The 21035-nt window shown below is 36.7% G+C and overlaps 1 protein-coding gene across 3 annotated transcripts in view; it reads left to right on the top strand.

Moving 5' to 3' along the window:
- BicD (Microtubule-associated protein Bicaudal D) overlaps positions 1-5680 on the top strand; it is a 180472-nt gene extending 174792 nt beyond the window's left edge. The window contains exons 11-12 of one of the 3 annotated variants that reach the window (XM_090370923.1): positions 3191-3936; positions 5283-5680. In XM_090370923.1, the coding sequence (XP_090227049.1) occupies positions 3191-3936; positions 5283-5288 (752 nt within the window). In that variant the 3' untranslated portion in view covers positions 5289-5680. Of the gene's footprint in view, positions 1-3190; positions 4114-5282 lie in introns of those variants that run through there. The other 2 variants (XM_090370925.1, XM_090370924.1) reach the window with 2 other exon arrangements.
- The last annotated feature ends 15355 nt before the right edge of the window (positions 5681-21035 follow it).

The raw sequence follows: 21035 nt of genomic DNA, 5'->3' as shown, positions 1-21035 counted from the left end.
ATGCTTATAAAAATTCCTCCTGTCTTTATGGGATTCAAACTAATGCAATTTTCCCATTCTGTGATTATAATCACTGTGCTAGCTGTGAAGTGTGCATGATGTACAAAAAATGTGCATCGAGTCCTGAGCTGGGTATCATCATTCTTCTCTTTTTTGGTGATTCCTTCCTACTTCTCTCTCTCTCTCTTAGGGTAACTCAATTTTTTTTTTTTTTTTTTGGCTGGTGCAGCATAAGCCTCAGGCTTCCTTGTAACATATGGCCTTTAATAATAATAATAATCATCATCATCTCTGCTCAGGTGATCTACACTTTTTTTTTTTTTTATGAAAACCCCAAACACGAAAGGTATCAAAACCTATAGTACTTAGTACCGTGCATGGGTTGAAGGAGAAGTATGGGGGGGGGGGGGGGGGGGATGCCGGAAACTTTGCTCTAGAGACTAAACATGGGTTTCACCACTTCAAGCCTCCAATAAGCAAAGTGGTGGTATTTCACCGGTTGATGAAAGTCATCTACCACCTCTTGGACAGCTTACTTTGATATATATACTGATTGTTGTTTTTTTAGAAAGTCTTAATGGACAGGTTAATCCTGATATTTATCAACTGTTGTTTCAGTAAATCTCGATAACTGCTGATTAAAAATTAAAAGACACAGTTTATTGAGAATTTTTCAGTTTAAATCATTTTCTCAATTGTAATAACTGATTACTGATTTTAATATCTCCAAAAAGTGAATGCTTTTGTTTCCACATTAAGTAATAAATCTTTTATAATATAAAAAGTTTTTATTTTAAAATTAAATAAATTTTTATAATATAAAAAGTTTTTAATTTAAAACCATTTTAAGATTAATATATATATAAAAAGGGTACTAGGAAAGTTTTGCAATACAGCTTTGTTTATTTAATTTTTTCAAAGTAATTTCCTCTACATTCAATACACCTCTCCATCCTCCGAAACCAATCTTTAAACCAGTTCTGCCAAGTTTCACTAGGGAGTAAAGCACACTCGTTGTCCCAAGCCCGTAGAAGGTCCTCATCACTGGAAAACCGCCTCCCTTTTAGCTTCATTTTCACATGCGGGAACAGTGCAAAGTCGCAGGGAGCAAGGTCTGGACTGTAGGGAGGGTGCTCGAGAAGTTTCAGTCCTGTCGTGGTCAAATATTCGGTGCAGGCTTTGGCGCGGTGAGCTGGAGCATTTTCGTGATGGTGGTACCAGGTGTCCATTCTTGACTTTGGCCGCAGGTTCTTCATAGATCCAATGACTTTAGGCAGGCATTGTTCAGTATACCACTTAGCTGTGACTGTCTTCTGCGTGTCCAAAACGACACGTTCCACAATTCCACTCGATTTGAAAAATACAGCTATCATTTTCTTCTTTACAGATCGGGATTTTCTGACAATTACGGGTGTGTCGTCATCATCAAAGACCCAAACTTTGTTTTGAGCCTTGGTCGGCAGATCGTAATAGTACAGCCAAGTCTCGTCACCTGTCACGATGTTGTTCACATACCGAGATTGTCCCTTATCAAACTTTTTTAACATCTCCCGGCACCAAGTCACACGTCGTGTCATCTGCTCTTCAGTCAGTTGATGCGGCACCCAGAGAGAACAAAGTTTCTTCACGTGCAAATGATCTTGCAGAATCGAACGAATTGCTGGTGCATTTAGGCCCAAAGTATCCTCTATCTGTTGGTAGGTCACTCGCCTGTTTTCGTCAAGCATTTTCCTCACAGCAGTAACGTTTTCCTCCGTAACTGACGTTCGTGGCCTTCCCGGCCTCTCAGAATCCTCCAGAGTGAAATTTCCCCTTTGGAATTCTCTATACCACCTGAATATCGTTGTACGATGTGGACAATCATCATCTAGTGCAAGAGTCATTTCTTCTAAGCACTGGTCTATGGTTAAACCACGCACGAAATTATACCACAAAACTGTCCTTATCTCATTTTGTGACCACGATGCCATCGCAAGCACTTTACACTCTCACTACTAATGAATCGACTTGGCGCGGCGGCTACTTGGCCCATCGACTTGGCGCGGCGGCTACTATGCACGTATGAACATGTCTCAACATGCAGCAACAAGCAGCTTCCTGTGATTCATTGTTGCGTCATATTGCAAAACTTTCCTAGTACCCTTTGTATATATATATATATATATATGTGCTGTCTGATGAGTTGTGGTTTTATATGCAACCATTTGACCTTAGGGCTACTTGTCCAATTCTGTGTACATGGTACTTCCATAAATACTGTTAAAAAGTTTGAGTGATGAAATATCTAAACAAAATTAAATCCCTAATTGCAGTATTTGCTATATTCATTGTGTCAAAATAATTAACTGTAATTATGTTGCTCTCCTTATACTTTTTAACATTAAGTGGAGGGAAAAAATTGGAGGGGGGGGAACAAGTTCAGAACAGATTACCACTGCAATCTGTTTTGTGGGTGTTATTTTATCTTTTTTGGGTATTAAAGATATCTTTGCACCAGAACCCAAGGCATTAAAGGCTGTTAACAACCAAATTCATTGAAATCTTCTACAAACAAAAGGTGATGGCCAAGGTAACAAGGCTGTCACCCAAAACCATGTTGATCTTAATTATCCCTTTCACGAGTGAATTTTGCCATACATGGGTAGGCCTCCCAAAGTGAATTTTCAATAGTTGTTGGCTCTATGAACAGGTTTTTTTCATGAAATTTTTAAATTCGTATACATGAAAACTCTGTACATAAATTTCTTAAAATATTAATTTATTTTATATTTAAGAATTTAAAATTCTTAAAGAGAATTCTTAATTCCCTTTAATTTTTAATCAGAAATTAAAAAACACTTAAGTATTTTTTTTTTAAAGTTTAATGTCAAAAATGAAATCAAAATTGATAAAATTTATAAATATACAATATATAAAAAATCATAAAAGAATTCATAAATAAAACTTGTCATTACTTTTTTTATGTAAAAATATGCTCTATATCTATTGATGTATCACTTCATTCAGGTTTATTTATTTCTGGGTCTGAATTCCCCAGAAAGTTCCCCAATTTCGTCTTTCATAAGACAAACCCAAATCTGACAATTATTTAACAGAATTAATTTCTTGAAGATTAATCATATTAAAAGTTTGAGAATGTAATTTTAATATCCTTGATTTAAAATGATTATATATATGTTTGTTTTTACAGAAGAAAATGATGTTACAAAGAATAATGATGTGTCATCTACTACGGACTCTGGAAGGAACAAGCTGGAGGTTTTAAAAGATAAATTACACTCTGATGTTTCACTCAAAATGCTGCAGAAGGAAGGTAGTAGAGGAGAAACAAGACTTGATACAGGAATGTGCAACAAACTTTTGGAAACGATTCATGATCAAGTGCGTCACCTTCGTCGAGCAGTAGAAACAACCATTGAACTAAGTCGCCAGAAAGTAATCCATTCTGAATCCCAGGGTAGCTCTTCATTATCAGAAGTGGATGATCTTCAGGAGCAAGTTATCAAACTGAAGTCACTGCTGTCTACTAAACGGGAACAGATTGCTACATTACGGACTGTCCTTAAAGCTAATAAGCAAACTGCAGAGGTGGCGTTAGCAAATCTTAAGAGCAAGTATGAGAATGAAAAGGCTATTGTGAGTGAAACCATGATGAAGCTTCGCAATGAACTTAAAGCACTCAAGGAAGATGCAGCAACTTTTGCTTCGCTACGTGCCATGTTTGCTGCACGGTGTGAAGAGTATGTTGAACAACTTGATGAGTTACAGAGACAACTTACTTTAGCTGAAGAAGAAAAGAAAACTTTGAATTCACTGCTTAGGTTAGCTATTCAGCAAAAATTGACTTTAACACAACGATTAGAAGACCTTGAAATGGACAGAGAGCGAAACCAAATGAGGCGCCATGGCAGTCGTGGGAGACCATCCTATCCTAGGGTAAGTGGCTCATCACATCATAGCCCTGGCCCAAGTGCCTTTCCTTCAAATAATTACAACCATGGCAGTTACCACCAGCGATGAGACTATTAAGAGTAAATAGCATGTTACTGATGTTACATCTGCTGGTATTTTTCAGTGCATTTGTCTTAGATGAAGACATTATTTGGAATTAGTACTTCCTAGCCGTATCTAATTCTTAGTTTAGTCAAAATGCATAATGATTAAAACTCTCTTGTAATAGTTTAACAACTGGGGTGAACTGCCACTTATAAAGTGTGAAAATACAATAAACACTTATATTAAGTAGAAGACTTTTATAATGAAAAATTTAATTAATTTGGGAACATCAGGTTAAGCCATTCCAGAGATTAAAAAGATATTTGGAGCATATTTAACTCTGTTATAAATTCTGTCTTTGTCATCTTGTTATTATGTTTTATTTCCACTAGTGGGATAAGGGAATGCTTTTTATTTTAATATGTTGTTAACATGTTGGGCTGTTCACTTTTTTAAATTTTTTTATTTAGTTAAACAGGTAATAGTTTGTTATAGTTTTGTTATTGCTGCTTTTCTAACAAAACTGTCTATTTTTCTGCATTATAACTAACTTTCACTAACAACTTAAAACAATTAGCATTCCTAAAAAAAATTTTAAAAAAGCACCTAATTAAATATTAAGAGGCGATATATTTATAGATATTTCAAATTTTGTAAGATTGTGATTGATTAACATAAATAGCTTCATTATAATAGAAAAGCAAAGGCCTTTTTCTTTAATGTCAACCAGACAAGCCAATTTGAGCTTTGAACATTTCAGCTAAAAGTTTTTCAGTTGTATATCATTTTTTGATAATTAAAGTGAATTACACCAAAGTGTTTTCCTTATGAGATATTCTCAGTAAGGGCTAGTCTTTGATCAGATTATTAAGGGGATTGAATGCAAGCTTTCTTTTTTATCTGTTTTATTTGGATAAATAATTATATAATGAATTTTACTGCAAGTTTTTTTTTTTTTTTTTTTTTTTTTTCCTTTTTTTTCTGTAATATAGTCTTTTTCTATCTAAGGGAAAAAAAATCTCAGGAAATTCAATACAGTTTTGGGATAACAAGGATTATCCCAAATGCACTTTCAACATTGAGAAATTGTTTTCAGTAACAAAATACTAAAACATTAGTTGGCTTGCTTGATTAGAAATTAAGGGTGAAGAACTTTTGCTGAAGAATTACGGTTAAACAAAGTAGCTGTGTTTTAACTGCATGTTTTTTTGTTTTTTTTTTCCCCATTTTGTAGCATCGTGTTCAAGTTAAATGATCATGTAAATTTGTTAATCTTTCTGCTATAGCTATAACAGTGAAGAGGACCATTCCAACACTTCCCATCTCTTATCCATTTCCTTGCATGCCTGACCCACGAGCATGCTCCTGTTATGCTGAATCTCCAAATCTCTATTGGCACCTCTGGGTGTTTCTCTCCAATAGGTTAATATTGGTTGATAATATTGTAGCATGATTTGATGTGCCTATACAAGAGGATCACTGTGATAAATTGTCTGGGCAGCTAATGACTATTAGTGATTATGTAGCGCATTTAATTACAAAGCATGCTGGGTGTGTTAGTTGACAATTCTGTCCTTGTGCTGATGAGATGCTTTGCATGTTGTAGTTTAAGCAAGAACTGTGTGGAAGTACAAAGTACAAAAATAATGAAATAATTATGTTCATCTTTTAAAATTTAGGATGTTATAATTCTAATACCTCACATAGTTTTAATTATTTTTTATTACGTTTTCAGCAGGTTTTAATGCATGGATTATGATATATTTAAATTAGTATTTTATTTAAATCAGTTTTATTTTTATTATTGTCATCCTGAAATAACCAGTCATTTTTGCGGCTGTCATTCTTCAGGTGTTGGTCACAGTCAGGTGCTATTTTCCTTACAGTTAATGATGCAGCAGTTCCATGATAATTATTATTTATATTGGTGAAAATAAATCTATGCAAATATGAGTATTCAACATTGCCTACCCAGTAGTAGAAATTAAAGTTCTGCTTTAAATACAAAATAATGGAATTTGTCTTTAATGAATTTATTAATAAAAATTGTATTATATTGCAAAAGAACTACTAAAGACAAATTCCTAGTTATAAAACATGGGTTTTCATTTATTAATTAATACATTATGGTGCTTAGTTAAGTTTAATTTAGTTTCTGCCTGTTGCAGGAATATGCAGTGTTCTTATGACTTATAGTAATAGTTTTTCTTATATTCTGCAAATATTTGTTATTAGCAGTAAGTAAATTTGTTTGTATATTAATCTTATGCAATTTCTGCTCACTTTGTAATACTCTTAAATGCAAATTTTTCCTACGCCATATTATGAAACTGCATTGTATTGTGTAACGAGCATTGAATAAGTTAAATTATAATTTTTATTAAGACTTCAGGAATTTTAAACAAGATTTGGAGAATTTTATAAGTATTAATGAAAACAGATTTAATCAAGTAGTTCTATTTCATTTAATGAAATAGAAGATAAATAAAAAAGAGACTAAAATGTTTCTCTGCTGTCACCTATGATTATAATCTACTGTTAATAGTAGTATATTTAATAGAGTATCTGTGGTTTTATTCATGAGCCAAGCAATCATTTTTCTATTCTGAGAAGAGGTTCAGAAACATTGAAAATTAAGGACTAATAACATACGAAAATAATGTAATGTTGTCCTTGTGTCATGCAGCTGGAAGAAGTACATCATCAATATTGCTATTGCAATGTTTATATATATTTTTTTTTTTAAATTTCCACATTTAAGGGCTTTACTGTTACATCATGTCCAGACTGCAAGTTCGATATACTGCTGGAGATAAAACTAAATACTGTATAGTGTATTTTGAATCCATGTTCAGTCAAAATTTTAAAATTTTACAAAGTTAAGCTTTTTTTTTTTTTTTAACTAGCCTTCTGGTTCCAGTAAAGTACGATTCATCCGGTGAATTAAAATTTTTTTTTATTTTAATTTTTTTATTATTTATTATTTTTTTTTTTGCAATCAAAAATCATGCTACTTTGAGATTTATTAAAAACATGCATGGCTGTATTATATCTGTTTTTGTTCAGTTTCTTCCTGGATGCAAACGTTTGTGTGAAGTAAAGCTAAAAACTAATGAACTTAGGAGATTATAAATGTTATTTACTATTTCCTGTGCAAATTTTTTCAATATAATGAGAAATACCAAGCTATTTTTATATGGTAGCTATTGAAGAAAGTCTGTGGAAGTTGTACAAACATGTTCATGCCAATAAAGGTATATTTATTGTGACTCTCAATGATGTGATTTTTCAGTTTGTATCATATAATATACATTCTCTCTCAAATCATTTGCATTTAATTATGACAACAAAAATATATCAGCATGTTTTACATCTAGTTTTTATTCCTTCTAAAGTAAGCATGCTTAGCTAGATCTGATTGGTTGTCCAACTAGTGATCCACAGGTCCCATGCAATCCATCAAACATATGTGTAACTCAGAATGTTCCTCAAAATGTATTTTATTTATGAATTCAGTTTTGTTGCATTGATGAGCACCTAAGGCACATTTGGTTCTCATGGGGACAGAGGTTTGCCATCCCTGATCTAGATGGTTAAAGCAGAACACAATAGGAAAAAAGTAGTTGCTTTTATGACAAAATATAGTATTAATGTAATTTTTAATCTATTTTAAGTCTATTTTAAATTGGTATTTGTGTGGCATGTGGTATTTTGAATGCTGACAAAGACAAAAGTTGGCCTTCCTATCATAATACTGATTTTTCATCCCACAGAATACCAACTGACTTTTAAATTATACAGTTTATGGACTTAATACATAAATGTATCATGGTCTTTGATGCAAACCAGTAATGGGGAAGAAAGAAGGAATTCAGTGCATGCAGGAAATAGCAAGATAAAAGAGGAAAATGGAATAGGCTACATAGTCCTTCCTGTTCCCACAGTTGTTATGAGCTCTTTATGTTCCAAAATTGATGTAGAAAGGAAAAAATTGCTTCTGTGGCAAATGAAGTACAAGTTTAATTTAAAATGTTTCGGAATTAAAAGAGAGGTACTGTATGGATATATATTAAGAAGATTATTCTTTTTAACTCGGAAGTAGCACTGCATCCCCTGACAGGGACAGCATGAAAATATTTACTCTTGGTAACTCACTTATTGGGAGTTAGTAATTGATTCTTTTTGCACCTTCCTAATATTGTCTTTAGTCTTGTATACACTGCTTTTTCGCATTTATATTATTTTCCAGCAAGTGGTTCCAAGAGGGTAGGTGATGTTTATGTTACTCCATTATGTCTGGCCAAGTACAGTTCACTCTATAGTGAAACACTGCCTTTCATTATAATAGCATGTTTTTCATTAGCCAAAAGCTTCTCAAAGCTAACCACTCACTGTGTGAGAATTATCGTGGAAAATAAGCAAAATTCTGATAGTTTATAGCTGTATTTGCATTGTTCACAAAAGTATCCTGTGCCACCAAAAAAAGTTTAGAACATTATTCTGATAGGTAGTGTACATAATGCTTGCCAGTAAAACTGATGCTTCAACAGGAGGTGGGGGGAAAGCCACAGATCATCATATTTTACAGTTCTATGAAGAGGTGGGGCGGGGTGGAATGACAGTTGATCCATGGTAATTTTATTTCCCCAGTGAATTGAGAAAGCATCAGTTTGCAAGTGACATGAAGGTGGTAATATGCAAAGAAGGCTGTTCATAATAAAAATAAAAAAAGTCATAAAAATGTGCACAGGAAGCAGTGTATTGGAATTGTTTTTCTGTTTCAGCCATGCAGAATTTTTATGTAGTGAATGCCACAAGAACCTTATAAAAAAGGATGTAAATGATTTTGTGTTTCATGTTACTATTTTATGTTTATATTTTTCATATACACATGCAAAATTAATAAAAATTAATTTTTATTGAAATATGTTAATTTAAAAGGTTTTTTTTTATTGGCTTAATTTGTTGTGTTGAAGTAAAGCCAAAGTTTCAATGCAATTAATACCTCCACAAACTTAAATTTTTCAGAGATTGTTTCATGCTTCTATTTTATTTTTCTGAAAATTTAAATATAATTAATAATTTTTTTATTTCATTGAAACTAATGAGTATTTTTAGATGCAAAAATACAATATTTGAAAATTTTAAATTATTAAAAAATGAATACCTGAAATTAATAAGCATTGCAACCTACTGGTAAAATGTGAAGCTGAAAGTTGAAACTTGGTTCCTGTCAGGAGGCTGACATCATTCATGTTACAGAAGGGGACAATACTTAATTGTCAGGTTAATATTCTTACAGTACATGTCACGGTCAGAAAAATACTATGCTCTTTTCATTTAATAAGTTGTATCACTTGCCTGTTGGCATCCAAGTGCTGGGATGGGTCGGCATGGTCCTTCTTGGGCTGGCTCAGTACTGCCACCAGGATCATTTCCACCACCAATAACAAAATAGTGTGATGTCATTTTGATGTCCTTCACCTGTGTATCATTTAAAATCTTTGTTAGTAATTGAGTCAAAAAGTCATGTTTTGCGAGATGTCTCTGCAGTTTTATTCTTTAATCTAAACAAAACTAATTAAATTTAGTTACAATATAATCAGGAAAAGAATTACATGGTGATTTTTAACTCTAAATACCATGTGGGTTTTATAAAAGTTTGTTTATTTAGCCTTGCTGACTAAATGTACTATACAATTAAGTATGGTACATTTAGTTAAATGTATTAGGTTAAATACAATTAGGTATAGCAATGTTTCGGGAATCTTGCCAGAACCCATCATCAGACCATAATTGGCTGTACTAAAGTACAGAAAAAACAAAATTTTTACAATTAATTACTAATTAATGTGTTACTACAAACATTCAGTAATCTATAATTTACAAATTTTATACAAATAAAGTAAAAATAAAATACAAGTAAATAAGATATTGACTTACCTGTTAACAGCCACCTGTTTTGCAGAATGCCTATGTCTCCCCTATTCAGAAAAGTGCTGTTAAGAGCTTTTTATACCTGTGTTGGGCTTGGAGCCTGCAAATGGTAGGTTGCAGGCCAGCAAGGTTCCCGAAATGTTACTTAATTGTATAGTACATTTAGTCAGTAAATCAAATAAACTAACTTTTATAAAACCCATATTGTATAATAGTGGACATACTTGCAATTTTTTTTAATCATTATACATAATTTATTTAAAATGAGGAATGGCCATTCATTTTAAATTAAAAAAAAGCAGTAACTGCTTAAATTTTTGTATCCAATGATTTGAAAGAGAAATTCTGCCTGGCTATACTGTTCTTAATATACTAAAAATAGCTGTAAGGAAGTCTTGGATGAAGGTTTTATTTATACTTATACTTTTTTTTTTTTTTTTTTTTTTTTTTGTATTTATTCAAAGTGGCTTCATAAATTATTTTAGCACTGCAAAAATATTTCTTCTATAAAGCTTATATAGCATCAGCCAAAAAAAAAAAGTTTACTCATCTGTACCCTCCAGGAATTTCTCCAGTTCTCCCTTGAATTTGTTCAACCTGTCAATTTCTGCAACAACAGATGGAAGCCTGTTCCAACAATTGACCACCCACTGGCTGAAAGCAAATTTCTGCACATCTGTCCTGCAACCAACCTTCCTCAACTTGAATTTATGCCCCCTAGTGTGTAGTCTCGGAAAGTAGAAGACTACCTTAAAATTCAGCTTACTCAGTCCATTCAAGACTATAAACACCTCAATCGAATATCCCTGCAGGTGCCTAGTCTTGAGACTGCAGTTTACTGAATTGAAGCCTCTCTCGGTAAGAGCACCCTTTTGTTCCCTTCACCAATCTGGTTACCCTTCTCTGCACCCATGCCAGCAGATCTACATCCTTCCTAAAGTGGGACCTCCAGACTATATATACTGTATACAGTACTCCTGTATACAGGAAGCTGACTCGAGATGCAGGTTCAACAGTAATCACGCTTTTTATGCCATACAGAGAACAAGATAGTTGGTTCTACCATTGCAGTAGACAATGCCCCCATTTTACCACATAGCACAAATTCTCTGAGCAAACAAGGCAAGCTGGCCAATCCCAATGATGATCACAATGAGACAGCCACGACCTCATGTGGTTCTTCCTCTCTCAAGCCCCAAAAATTTAATTCAAGTCCTTCACTCGGACACTGTAACTGTAATGTATCAGAATGTTAGGAACTTAAGAAATAAAATAGACTATGGAACAAATCCTGCTAGCAGGCAAGTTCAATATACTAGCTATATCCGAAACATGGCTTGGGCATGAGCAACAGAACATAGTGATAGCTACGCTTAGCAGGCTATAGGACAGAGTTTACCTCCAGGAGAAGCAGAAGGGGAAGTGGTGTTGCTATGTTCTTCAAAGAGGTGGCCTTTAAACTGATCAACACTAACCTAACTCCAGTGACTCACTGAAATTCGAAGCCCTATATCACACTGCTCAGAAATGCATGCACAGTAGATATCTGCTTAATTTATATTCCCCTGTACCCATATTGATATCATTACTGAGGCAGTCAACTGGGCTATAAACCACTTGCACCCCTCAGCTCACAATATCATCATCGGGGATTTCAACTTCACTCCACAGTCCACAAGAAGAAGGTTCTTGTTGACTACCTGAAATCAGCAAATATACAGCTAATCAATCATTACCCTACTAGAGGCAAAAACCACCTTGACCTGCTATTTTCCTCCTTAACATGTATGATTGGAAAATCACCTGAGCCGCACTACAAATCGGATCACCAACCTATCTATGCAAAATTAATTATACCTACTTGAGGACCACCTGCCAAAAAAAACATCAAAACCTCCGTCATCATCAGCCCCAAGTTCCTTAACAGTCAAAAATGCCTGCAAGCTGCCACCCTTTGCATGTTGTTGAAATGTGTGATGTCTTGCTTGCTGTAACTCACTGGGTAAGCACAATATGCCACATCGAAGAGGATAAGGATCTCATCTCACTCCAAAGCCTGGTGGGATCCAGAATTCCACATGGCTTTTCTATTAAAGCAGCAACCAGATATGAAAAAGTACTCAACAGGTTTCCAACCGCATATCTTATTCAAGAGCATGAGCACAATTTAACAGGTAGAAATCAAGAGCAATAACAGCATACCTGGGTGCCCAACTTCAAAAAGCAAAAATCCCATGCAACTTCAGATCCCGTAGCTTCCCTAATCAGCTGGACTCAGCTCAATGGCTAGATCATATCACCAGATTCAATACACCTGCAAGACAACCAAACCCTCTTCTATATCCCCACCATGAATTATAAGACATCCTCATTCCATCATCTCTACACACCAGTTGATAGCAGTGATAAATTCACTTCCAGCAACTGCTGGGGCCGATGAATGCCACAATTCATGGTAAAATGCCTCAGCCCGTCCATCTTCAACAGAATTATGACCACAAGAATCTTTCCTAAAGCCTGGAACAGCTACCTTGTCAGACCGCATACAAATGTTCAAACCCTACTCTACTTAAGCACTTTTGGCCAATATCTAACCCCTCAATGCCCCTAAAAATCCTGGAATGTTGCCTATCTTAATGAATCATCCTTGGAGATAAGCCGCCGCAGATCCTCTACGCCATCCAAAACCAGTCCACAGTGACAAACCTACTTGCAACCACATGTACTATATTGTCTGCTTTTGAATGGTACGAGGCACTCACAATCACCTACCTAGATATTGAAGCTGCCTTTGATGTCATCAACATGTTGGCCTCCTCTGCTTACTTGAAGCCCACTATCTAATCCAAGGTATTATCCACTGGTTCATAGCATCACTCCTCCACAGATTGATACCTATGGACAATCACACAAGAAAGTGATCTCTGCTGGTGTTCGACAAGGAGGAGTCCTATCTGGCTTGTTATTTATAGCCATAATTGCACCTCTTGTCCTTGAGGATAAAATCACGTATTCAGACAATATAAAAATTCTAATGCCTATTGCTTCCAACCTTGTTAGAAACAATAGGCATACATCCTATAGCCTCAAGAATGAGACTACAGCATGATCACAACACTTGTCTCATCAACATCACCTCTTACCTCAAACAGTATGGACTCTCAATCAATCCACAAAAAACAAAATTAATGGTGTTTTCCCTCAAACCAATCCCTAGAGTAATAGCACCAACACTCAATGGAATTGTCATATCTGCTACTCCTACCCACGCCAATTTGGGAATAGTATTTGACCCAAAACTTCGGTTTCACATTCTTGTAGACAAGCTCATGTCGAGAGCAGCCAAACAACAATTAATCTACGTTAAGGATCCTCATATAATTAAGAAATTCATTAGAACAGTAATTTATTCTCCACTCCTCTATGTCGCTGAAGTGTGGGCATCAGCAGCTACTACAATGAAGAAGCCAATCCTTGCTTCAGAAATCTGGCTCCTTAAATGGATTAACTTGAAAGCTTGTCTCCCACCGCAGGACAGAACTACAACCTTAGCTACTTCACTGGGGATGCAGCGACTACCTGATATTACTGAAATACAGCAACTGGTAGCCACAGTTAAGATAGTCACGGACTAGATCTCAACGCCATCCATTTGGGATTCGTTTTACTGGCAAATACCCAAGCCAGAACTTCAGTCAACCCTGATGCTCTGCTCAAAGCATCGAGCAGAGCATCAGGCATCTTATACAAGGTACAAGAAGATAATCACCTCCTTATACCTGCTAGCAAAATTTCTGTATATCATTGACAAAAAAACACCATGAGCTGTCCTGACAGTATGTCTGCACTGCTCAAAGAATTTCATGTCTGACTGCACAGTTACCCTCCCAGGCCTTTTTCATTCTTCACTACCCTGAGTGCAGTACCACACACTTGATAAGTTACTCTGGGGTTGCTGCTACTCATGTGCAGTGTCTCGCATTTGTCAAAGTTAAACTTCAACTGCCATTTCTCAGCCCATTGACCCAAATTTCCTAGATCTTGTTGCAGTAGCTCAACCTGATGACTGTCGTTCATTTTGATTACATTATGACCAAAGTAATAGTGATAGAGGCAACTAGAGGGAGTAATACTCTTGATTTGATTATCAGTAGTGATTCTTCATGCATTAAGAATCTGCAGATAAATGAACCACTAGGTGGCAGTGATCACAGTGTTCTGAAGTGGGAGTTACTCAAAGAGGTAACTACCATTAGGGGTAAAGGGAAGGGGTATTGCTTTCGTAAAGGTGACTACGATGGACTGAGACAGTATTTAAATTCTATACAGTGGGATCAACTGATGATGTTACCAACAGCAAATTCAAAATGGGAAGCATTCAAAGAACTTATCTTGCAATCTACTAGGCTTTACATACCAACTAAGAAATATTGTTCAAGGTTTAGGCCTAAATGGATGTCAGATGAACTAATGAGGCATATGGCAGAGAAGAAAAATGCATGGGATACATACAAATTAACACGTGACACAGAAGCCTATGATAGATACAAGTTGATCTGTAACCAAGTTACAAAGGAGGTTAGGCAGGCAAAGGCAGATTACGAGAGATCCATGGCAAGGGATGCAAAGAAAAACAGCAAAGAGTTTTTACTTATGTAAACTCTAGAAGGAAGGGGATGAATCAGATTGGTCCACTTGATATCGATGGGTCAACTGTTGATGACCCTGCTCAGGTAGCTAACAAACTAAATGAATATTTTGCATCGACATTCACACATGAGGAGTTATTCAGCGAGGGGAATGCCAGAGGTGTATTCAACTCTAGCAGTAAGGTAGAGAATCTTGTAATAACTGAGAGTAAAGTGGAGGAGAAATTGTTGAAGATGAACACAAGAAAGGCACCTGGGGTGGATGGGATCTATCCAGTTATATTAAAGGAGGCAGCAAAGGAAGTAAGCAAACCCTTAGCCATAATTATGAGAGCTTCCTTGGACTCAGGGGAAGTACCCATGGACTGGAGATGTGCAAATGTGACCCCAATTCACAAGGGAGGATCAAAGGCTGACACAAGTAATTATAGACCTGTGAGTTTAACTTCTGTTCCCGGAAAATTAATGGAGGCACTGGTTAAAGAAGCACTGCAGGATCATCTAGACAAGACTTCAGTTATAGCTCGGACACAGCATGGTTTTGTTAAGGGGAAGTCTTGCCTGACCAATTTGATTGGATACTATGATGCAGTCACAAAAGAACTGGATGCAGGTAATAATTTTGATATTATATACTTGGATCTTAGAAAGGCTTTTGATACTGTTGCACATGGAAGACTGCTGCACAAATTGGAGCAGTGTGGCATTGGAGGCAAATTGCTGCTATGGATAAAGGGTTGGTTGAGGGGGAGAAGACAGAGAGTGGTAATCAATGGACACTGCTCATCGTGGACTAATGTTATTTTGAGTCCCTCAGGGTTCAGTATTGGGTCCTTTATTGTTCTCTGTATTTATAAATGATATTGATGATGGTATATCAAGCTTAATGTCCAAGTTTGCAGACGATACGAAGGTTGGCAGGGTTGTCAAGGACACTACTGACACTATGCTGCTGCTGCAACAGGATCTGGAAAGGTTGAGCAGATGGGCTGAGAGGTGGCAAATGAAGTTTAACATTGACAAATGTAAAGTACTACATATGGGAAACAGCAACCCCAGAGCAACGTATCAACTCTGTGGTACTACACTGACAGTGGTAGAGAATGAAAGGGACCTGGGGATGGTTGTGCAGGCAGATATGAAGTTCTCTGAGCAGTGCAGACAGGCTGCAAGAGTAGCTCATGGTGTATTGTCAATGATATATAGGAATTTTTCTAGCAGGGATAAGGAGGTGATTATTCCCTTGTATAAGGCAATGGTCAGGCCACACCTAGAGTACTGTATACAGGCCTGGAGGCCTCATTTCAAGAAGGATGTAGAGCTGCTGGAACGAGTACAGAGAAGAGCAACAAGATTAGTGAATGGAACAAAGGGGTGCTCTTACGAAGAAAGGCTTAAGTTTTGCGAATTACAGTGTCTGGAGACTAGGCACCAGCGAGGAGATCTGATAGAGGTGTACAAAGCCTTGAATGGTTTGAGCATGCTCAATGCTGATGGGATTCTTCCTCTTGCTCAGAATAATCACCTGAGAGGGCATAAGTTCAAATTGAGGAAAGACAGATGTAGGATAGATGTGCGGAAATTTGCCTTTAGCCAGCGGGTGGTTGGTAGGTGGAACAGACTTCCATCCCTTGTCGTGGAAGTTGATAGCCTAAATAAGTTTAAGGCTCAGCTGGACAGGTATTTCGAACGAACAGAGGGGTGAAGTGGAAGTGGTTATTTTTTATTTATTTTTTTTTACTTTATTTTTTTTTTGTTTGATGCTGCATAAGCTTGCTTTCTTGCATCAAATGCCTCTACTAATGCTAATGATGCAAGAAAGCAAATGTATGAGATTATATAGCATCAGCCAAAAAAATAAATAAAAAAATTCTCACATCCATTCCCTCTAAAAGTTTGTCCAGTTCCTCCTTGAATTTATCTAAGCTATCAACTTCCACAACGACAGATAGAAGATTGTTCCAGCAATTAACCACCTGCTGGCTAAAGGCAAATTTTTGCACATCTATTCTATAACTGTCTTTCCTCAATTTGAATTTATGCCCCCTCAGGTTCATAATCTGATCAAATAGAAGAATCCCATCAGAATACAGCATGCTCAACCCATTCAAGTCCTTATACACCTCAATCAGATCACCTTGCAGGTGCCTAGTCTCCCGCTGCTGCAATTTGCAGAAATTAAGCCTTTCTTGGTAAAAGGACCCCTTCGTTCCCCTCACCAATTTTGTTGCCATTCTCTGTACATGCTCAAGTAACTCTACAAATCAATTCCTAAAATGAGACCTCCAGACTTGTATGCAGTACTCAAGGCATGTCCTGACCATTGCCTCATATAAAGGGATAATCACCTCCTTTTCCCAACTAGCAAAATTCCTGCATATCACTGACAATACTCATAACCTGATCTGGCTGCCTGTCTGCATTGCTCAGAAAACTTCATATCTAACTGCACAATTACTCCCAGGTCTTTCATTTTCTACCACCCTAAGTGTAGTACCACACAGTTGGTACATTTCTCTGGGGTCACTTCTACCCATATGCAGTACTTTTCATTTGTCAATGTTAAATTTCAGTTTGCCACTTCTCATCCCATCTCCCCAAATTTTCTAGATCCTGTTGCAGCAGCACACTGCCATTAGTGTCATTAACAACCCTGCCAACCTTTGTATCATTTGCAAACGCTGACATTAAGCCTGATATACCTTCATCAATATCACTGATAAATAAAAAAAAAAACAATAGTGAGCCCAACACCGAACCCTGGGGACTCCACTAATAACAGTAGTCTACAAAGAGCAGCATCCATTGATTACCGCTCTCTGTCTTCTCCTACTCAACCACCCTTTTATCCATTGTAGCAACTTACCCTTAATACCATACTACTCCAATTTGTGCAGTAGTCTTCCATGTGCAACAGTGTCAAAAGCTTTCCTGAAATCCAAGCACATGATATCAAAATTTGTCAGGTAAGACTTTCCCTTAACAAACACTGTGTCTGAATTATTACTGCAGTCTTGTCTAGATGATCCTGCAATGCATTTTTAACCAGTGACTCCATTATTTTCCCCGGAACAGAAGTTAAACTAACTCATCTGTAATTACTCGTGTCACCCTTAGATCCCCCTTTGTAAATTGGGGATACATTTGCACAACTGCAGTCCGTGGGGACTTCCCCAGAGTCCAAGGATGCTCTGATAATTATGGCTAAGAGTTTGCTTACTTCCTTTTCTGTCTCCATTAATAAAACTGGATAGATCCCATCCACCCCCCAGGTTCCTTTCTTAAGTTTATATTCAACAGTTTCTGGTCCACTTTACTCTCAGTTATTAAGAAATCATTTAGCTCACTGTCAGAGTTTAATACACCTCTGGCATTCCCTTCTTTGAATAACTCCTCATGTGTAAATTTAGATGCAAAATACTCATTCGGTTTGCTAGCTACGTGAGCAGGATCATCAACAGTTGAACCATCGGTATGAAATGGACCAATCTGATTCAACCCCTTCCTTCTAGAGTTTACATAAGTAAAGAACTCTTTGGTTTTTTTCTTTGCATTCTTTGCCAAACATTTCTCGTAATCTGCATTCGCTTGCCTAATCTCCTTTCTGACTTGATTACAGACTAGCTTATATCTTCCATAGGCTTCCGTATCACCTGATAATTTATATGCATCCCACTGCCATTTTTCTTCTCTGCCATGAGTCTGATTAGTTCATCTGACATCCATTTAGGCCTAAACTTTGAACTTAATCAGTATGAAAAGCCTAGTAGCTTCCACGATTAATTCCTTGAATGCTTCCCACTTAGAATTTGCTGTTTGTAACATCATCTGTTGGTCCCACTGTACAGAATTTTACAACTTTCTAGACCACTGTAATCACCTTTACGGATGCAAAAACCTTTCCCTTTACTCCTGATGGTAATTATATCTTTAAGTAAATCCCACATCAGCACACTGTGGTCACTGCCACCTAGTGGTTCCTTTATCTGAAAATTCTTACTGCCCGAATAATCACTGCTGATAACCAGATCAAGGGTATTACACTCTCTGGTTGTCTCTCGAACATGCTGCTGCAGAAAACAATCATCCAATAAATCCACAAAAGTCTTCCTAGTGTGCGAGTGACCAATCCACAAGTTCCAGTCAATATCTGGGAAGTTAAAATCCCCCATTATAACACAATCTGATTTACTGACCCATTCGGTTTCCCTGTACAAATGTTTGTTGTATTCATTAAGAGTCATTAGGCCTATAACACACTCCTACTCTCAAATTTTGCTTTCCCAGTGCTTATGTCACACCAAACTGACTCAACATTCCACTGTCCATCTATGTCAACTGGATGCACTTCCTTAGATTGTATGTTTTTCTTAATTAACAGCATAATCCCTCCTCCCTTCCTATTCTGTCTATCCTCTCTGTACACATTGTACTCCCCAAATTCCAATTCTGCATTCCTAATATCTGTGTGACACCACGTCTCTAATATCCCAACAATATCTGCCTTTGATGTCTTGACCAGTACTTCAAATTTATTTACTCTACTTCTAGCATTGGTGTATATGCAAGTATACATGCACTTGTTCTTACTCTTAGTTACCCTAACACAGCCCATGTATTTAAGGCGCCTCCGTAGCCAGGTGGGAAGGAGCAGCAGTGCGTAGCACACGCTTCTTGATTAGACCGGGGTTCGAGCCCGTCACCACCAAATACGGAGGATGCGGAAAGATCAGGGAATGACCATCGCATATCCCGGAGCAATATGGCCTTAGTTGTTAATGCTCCTAAAAACCAAATAACAACAACAACAACCCATGTATTTACTTGTTTCATGATGACCCCCAGCAGCTCCTGATGTCCCCAGCAACTTGCTCTCTAAGCTGTGGCTACTTTTAACTTTTTAGTCTGTGAATCCCCCAAGCTAGCAGTTTTCCGATCCACCTAATGCTGCCTCGATAACATCAACAGACACTCTTGCACCCTTCTATTTAAGTTTATCCCATTCCTGTAGAAGCAGTCTCTCCTGTTAACAAGCACAGACCACGCTGATAAAAATTCTACCACGTGAGCCTTGCACAGTGCCTCCAGGGCCGAAATGATTGACAAGGTTCTCACAATATACTCCCTCCTATCGTGTCTGGGCAGAAGTGCAGTCACTCAAATTTAACACTAACTCACGACTTTTTCCCAGCATTGTAGTAGTAGTTCCTATATAATCTACTGCATTTTAACCAGAAATATAGTAAGGTGTTACAAAGTTGACAGTCTTATTATTGTTGGTAAACTTTAACTTAACTTTTTTTTTTTTCTACTCTGAAGTAACACAATTAATTTTGACTAGTCATCCCCAGGGGCTCATATCTGGTGAGTACGGGCTTGGCACACTCAGGGTCCTGTGCTGGATATCATCATTCTCTTTCTTGGTGGGTGCCTCCATAGCCAGATGGGCAGGAGCAGCAGTCTGGGGTTCGAGCCCGTGACCACCAAATACGGAGGATGCGGAAAGGTCAGGGAATGACCACCGCATATCCCCAGAGCAATATGGCCTTAGCTGCTAATGCTCCAAATAACAAACTCTCTTGGTGATTCCTCCCTCTCTCTCTCTCTCTCTCTCTCTCTCTCTCAGGGTAACTTAGAAATTTTTTTTATCTGGTACAGCATAAGCCTTAGGCTTCCTTGTACCATATGGCTAATAATAATAATAAGTTCTTTGAAAATCTTGTAAAAGTAATGGATGGATTTACTTTAAGCGAGTTTAAAATCTTGTAAAAGTAATGGATGGATTTACTTTAAGCGAGTTCAGAACTAGCCCTTATATTGTCCCTTTTTTATGTATAATTTTTACCCTTAATAAAACTAAATCTAAACAAAAAAATTAATTTAAAACGTCATCAGAGGATTTCCTGAATTGTAAATGTCTTTCGTGCAGCACTATTAATTTCCCTGAATTTTAAGTAAGGACAGTTTAGTTATATGGCACTTAATTCTGATCTCAGATACACTGTTAATGGTTACCTGTTGTGTATCTTGTTATTAATAAAATAAAATAAAAATAAAATAAAATTCAATTTATTGGATTCTGTATTTTCTATAGAATTTCTCCTTTATTTATTCATTTATTATCATTTTATTTATTTATTTTTGCAAACTGAATGCTTGCTGGACACATATAAAGACTGTTTTCAGCAGTTACTGATATTTGTTTAAAATGCACACTATTCTCCATTTCAAATCAATCATACAATATGTAATTGTTCTATGCTGCTTGGGATTTTGCCCTAAACTTTAGGACAAAATCCTTCTTCATTAAAGTGACGTCACACACAAGTTTGTTATTGGTGGCAGAACTAATTCTGGCGTCTGTAATGACCTCAACCTCCAGCTTGCAGTGGCAAAACTCGTACTGCCAAGCATGCTACCACAAAAAGCATTCAGATAGTTGGATGGGGTAAA

This window comes from Mastigoproctus giganteus, chromosome 3 (assembly GCF_048544385.1).
Source record: "Mastigoproctus giganteus isolate SK-2022 chromosome 3, ASM4854438v1, whole genome shotgun sequence".
NCBI lineage: Eukaryota > Metazoa > Arthropoda > Arachnida > Uropygi > Thelyphonidae > Mastigoproctus > Mastigoproctus giganteus.
This window is presented reverse-complemented; position numbering and strand designations above follow the sequence as displayed.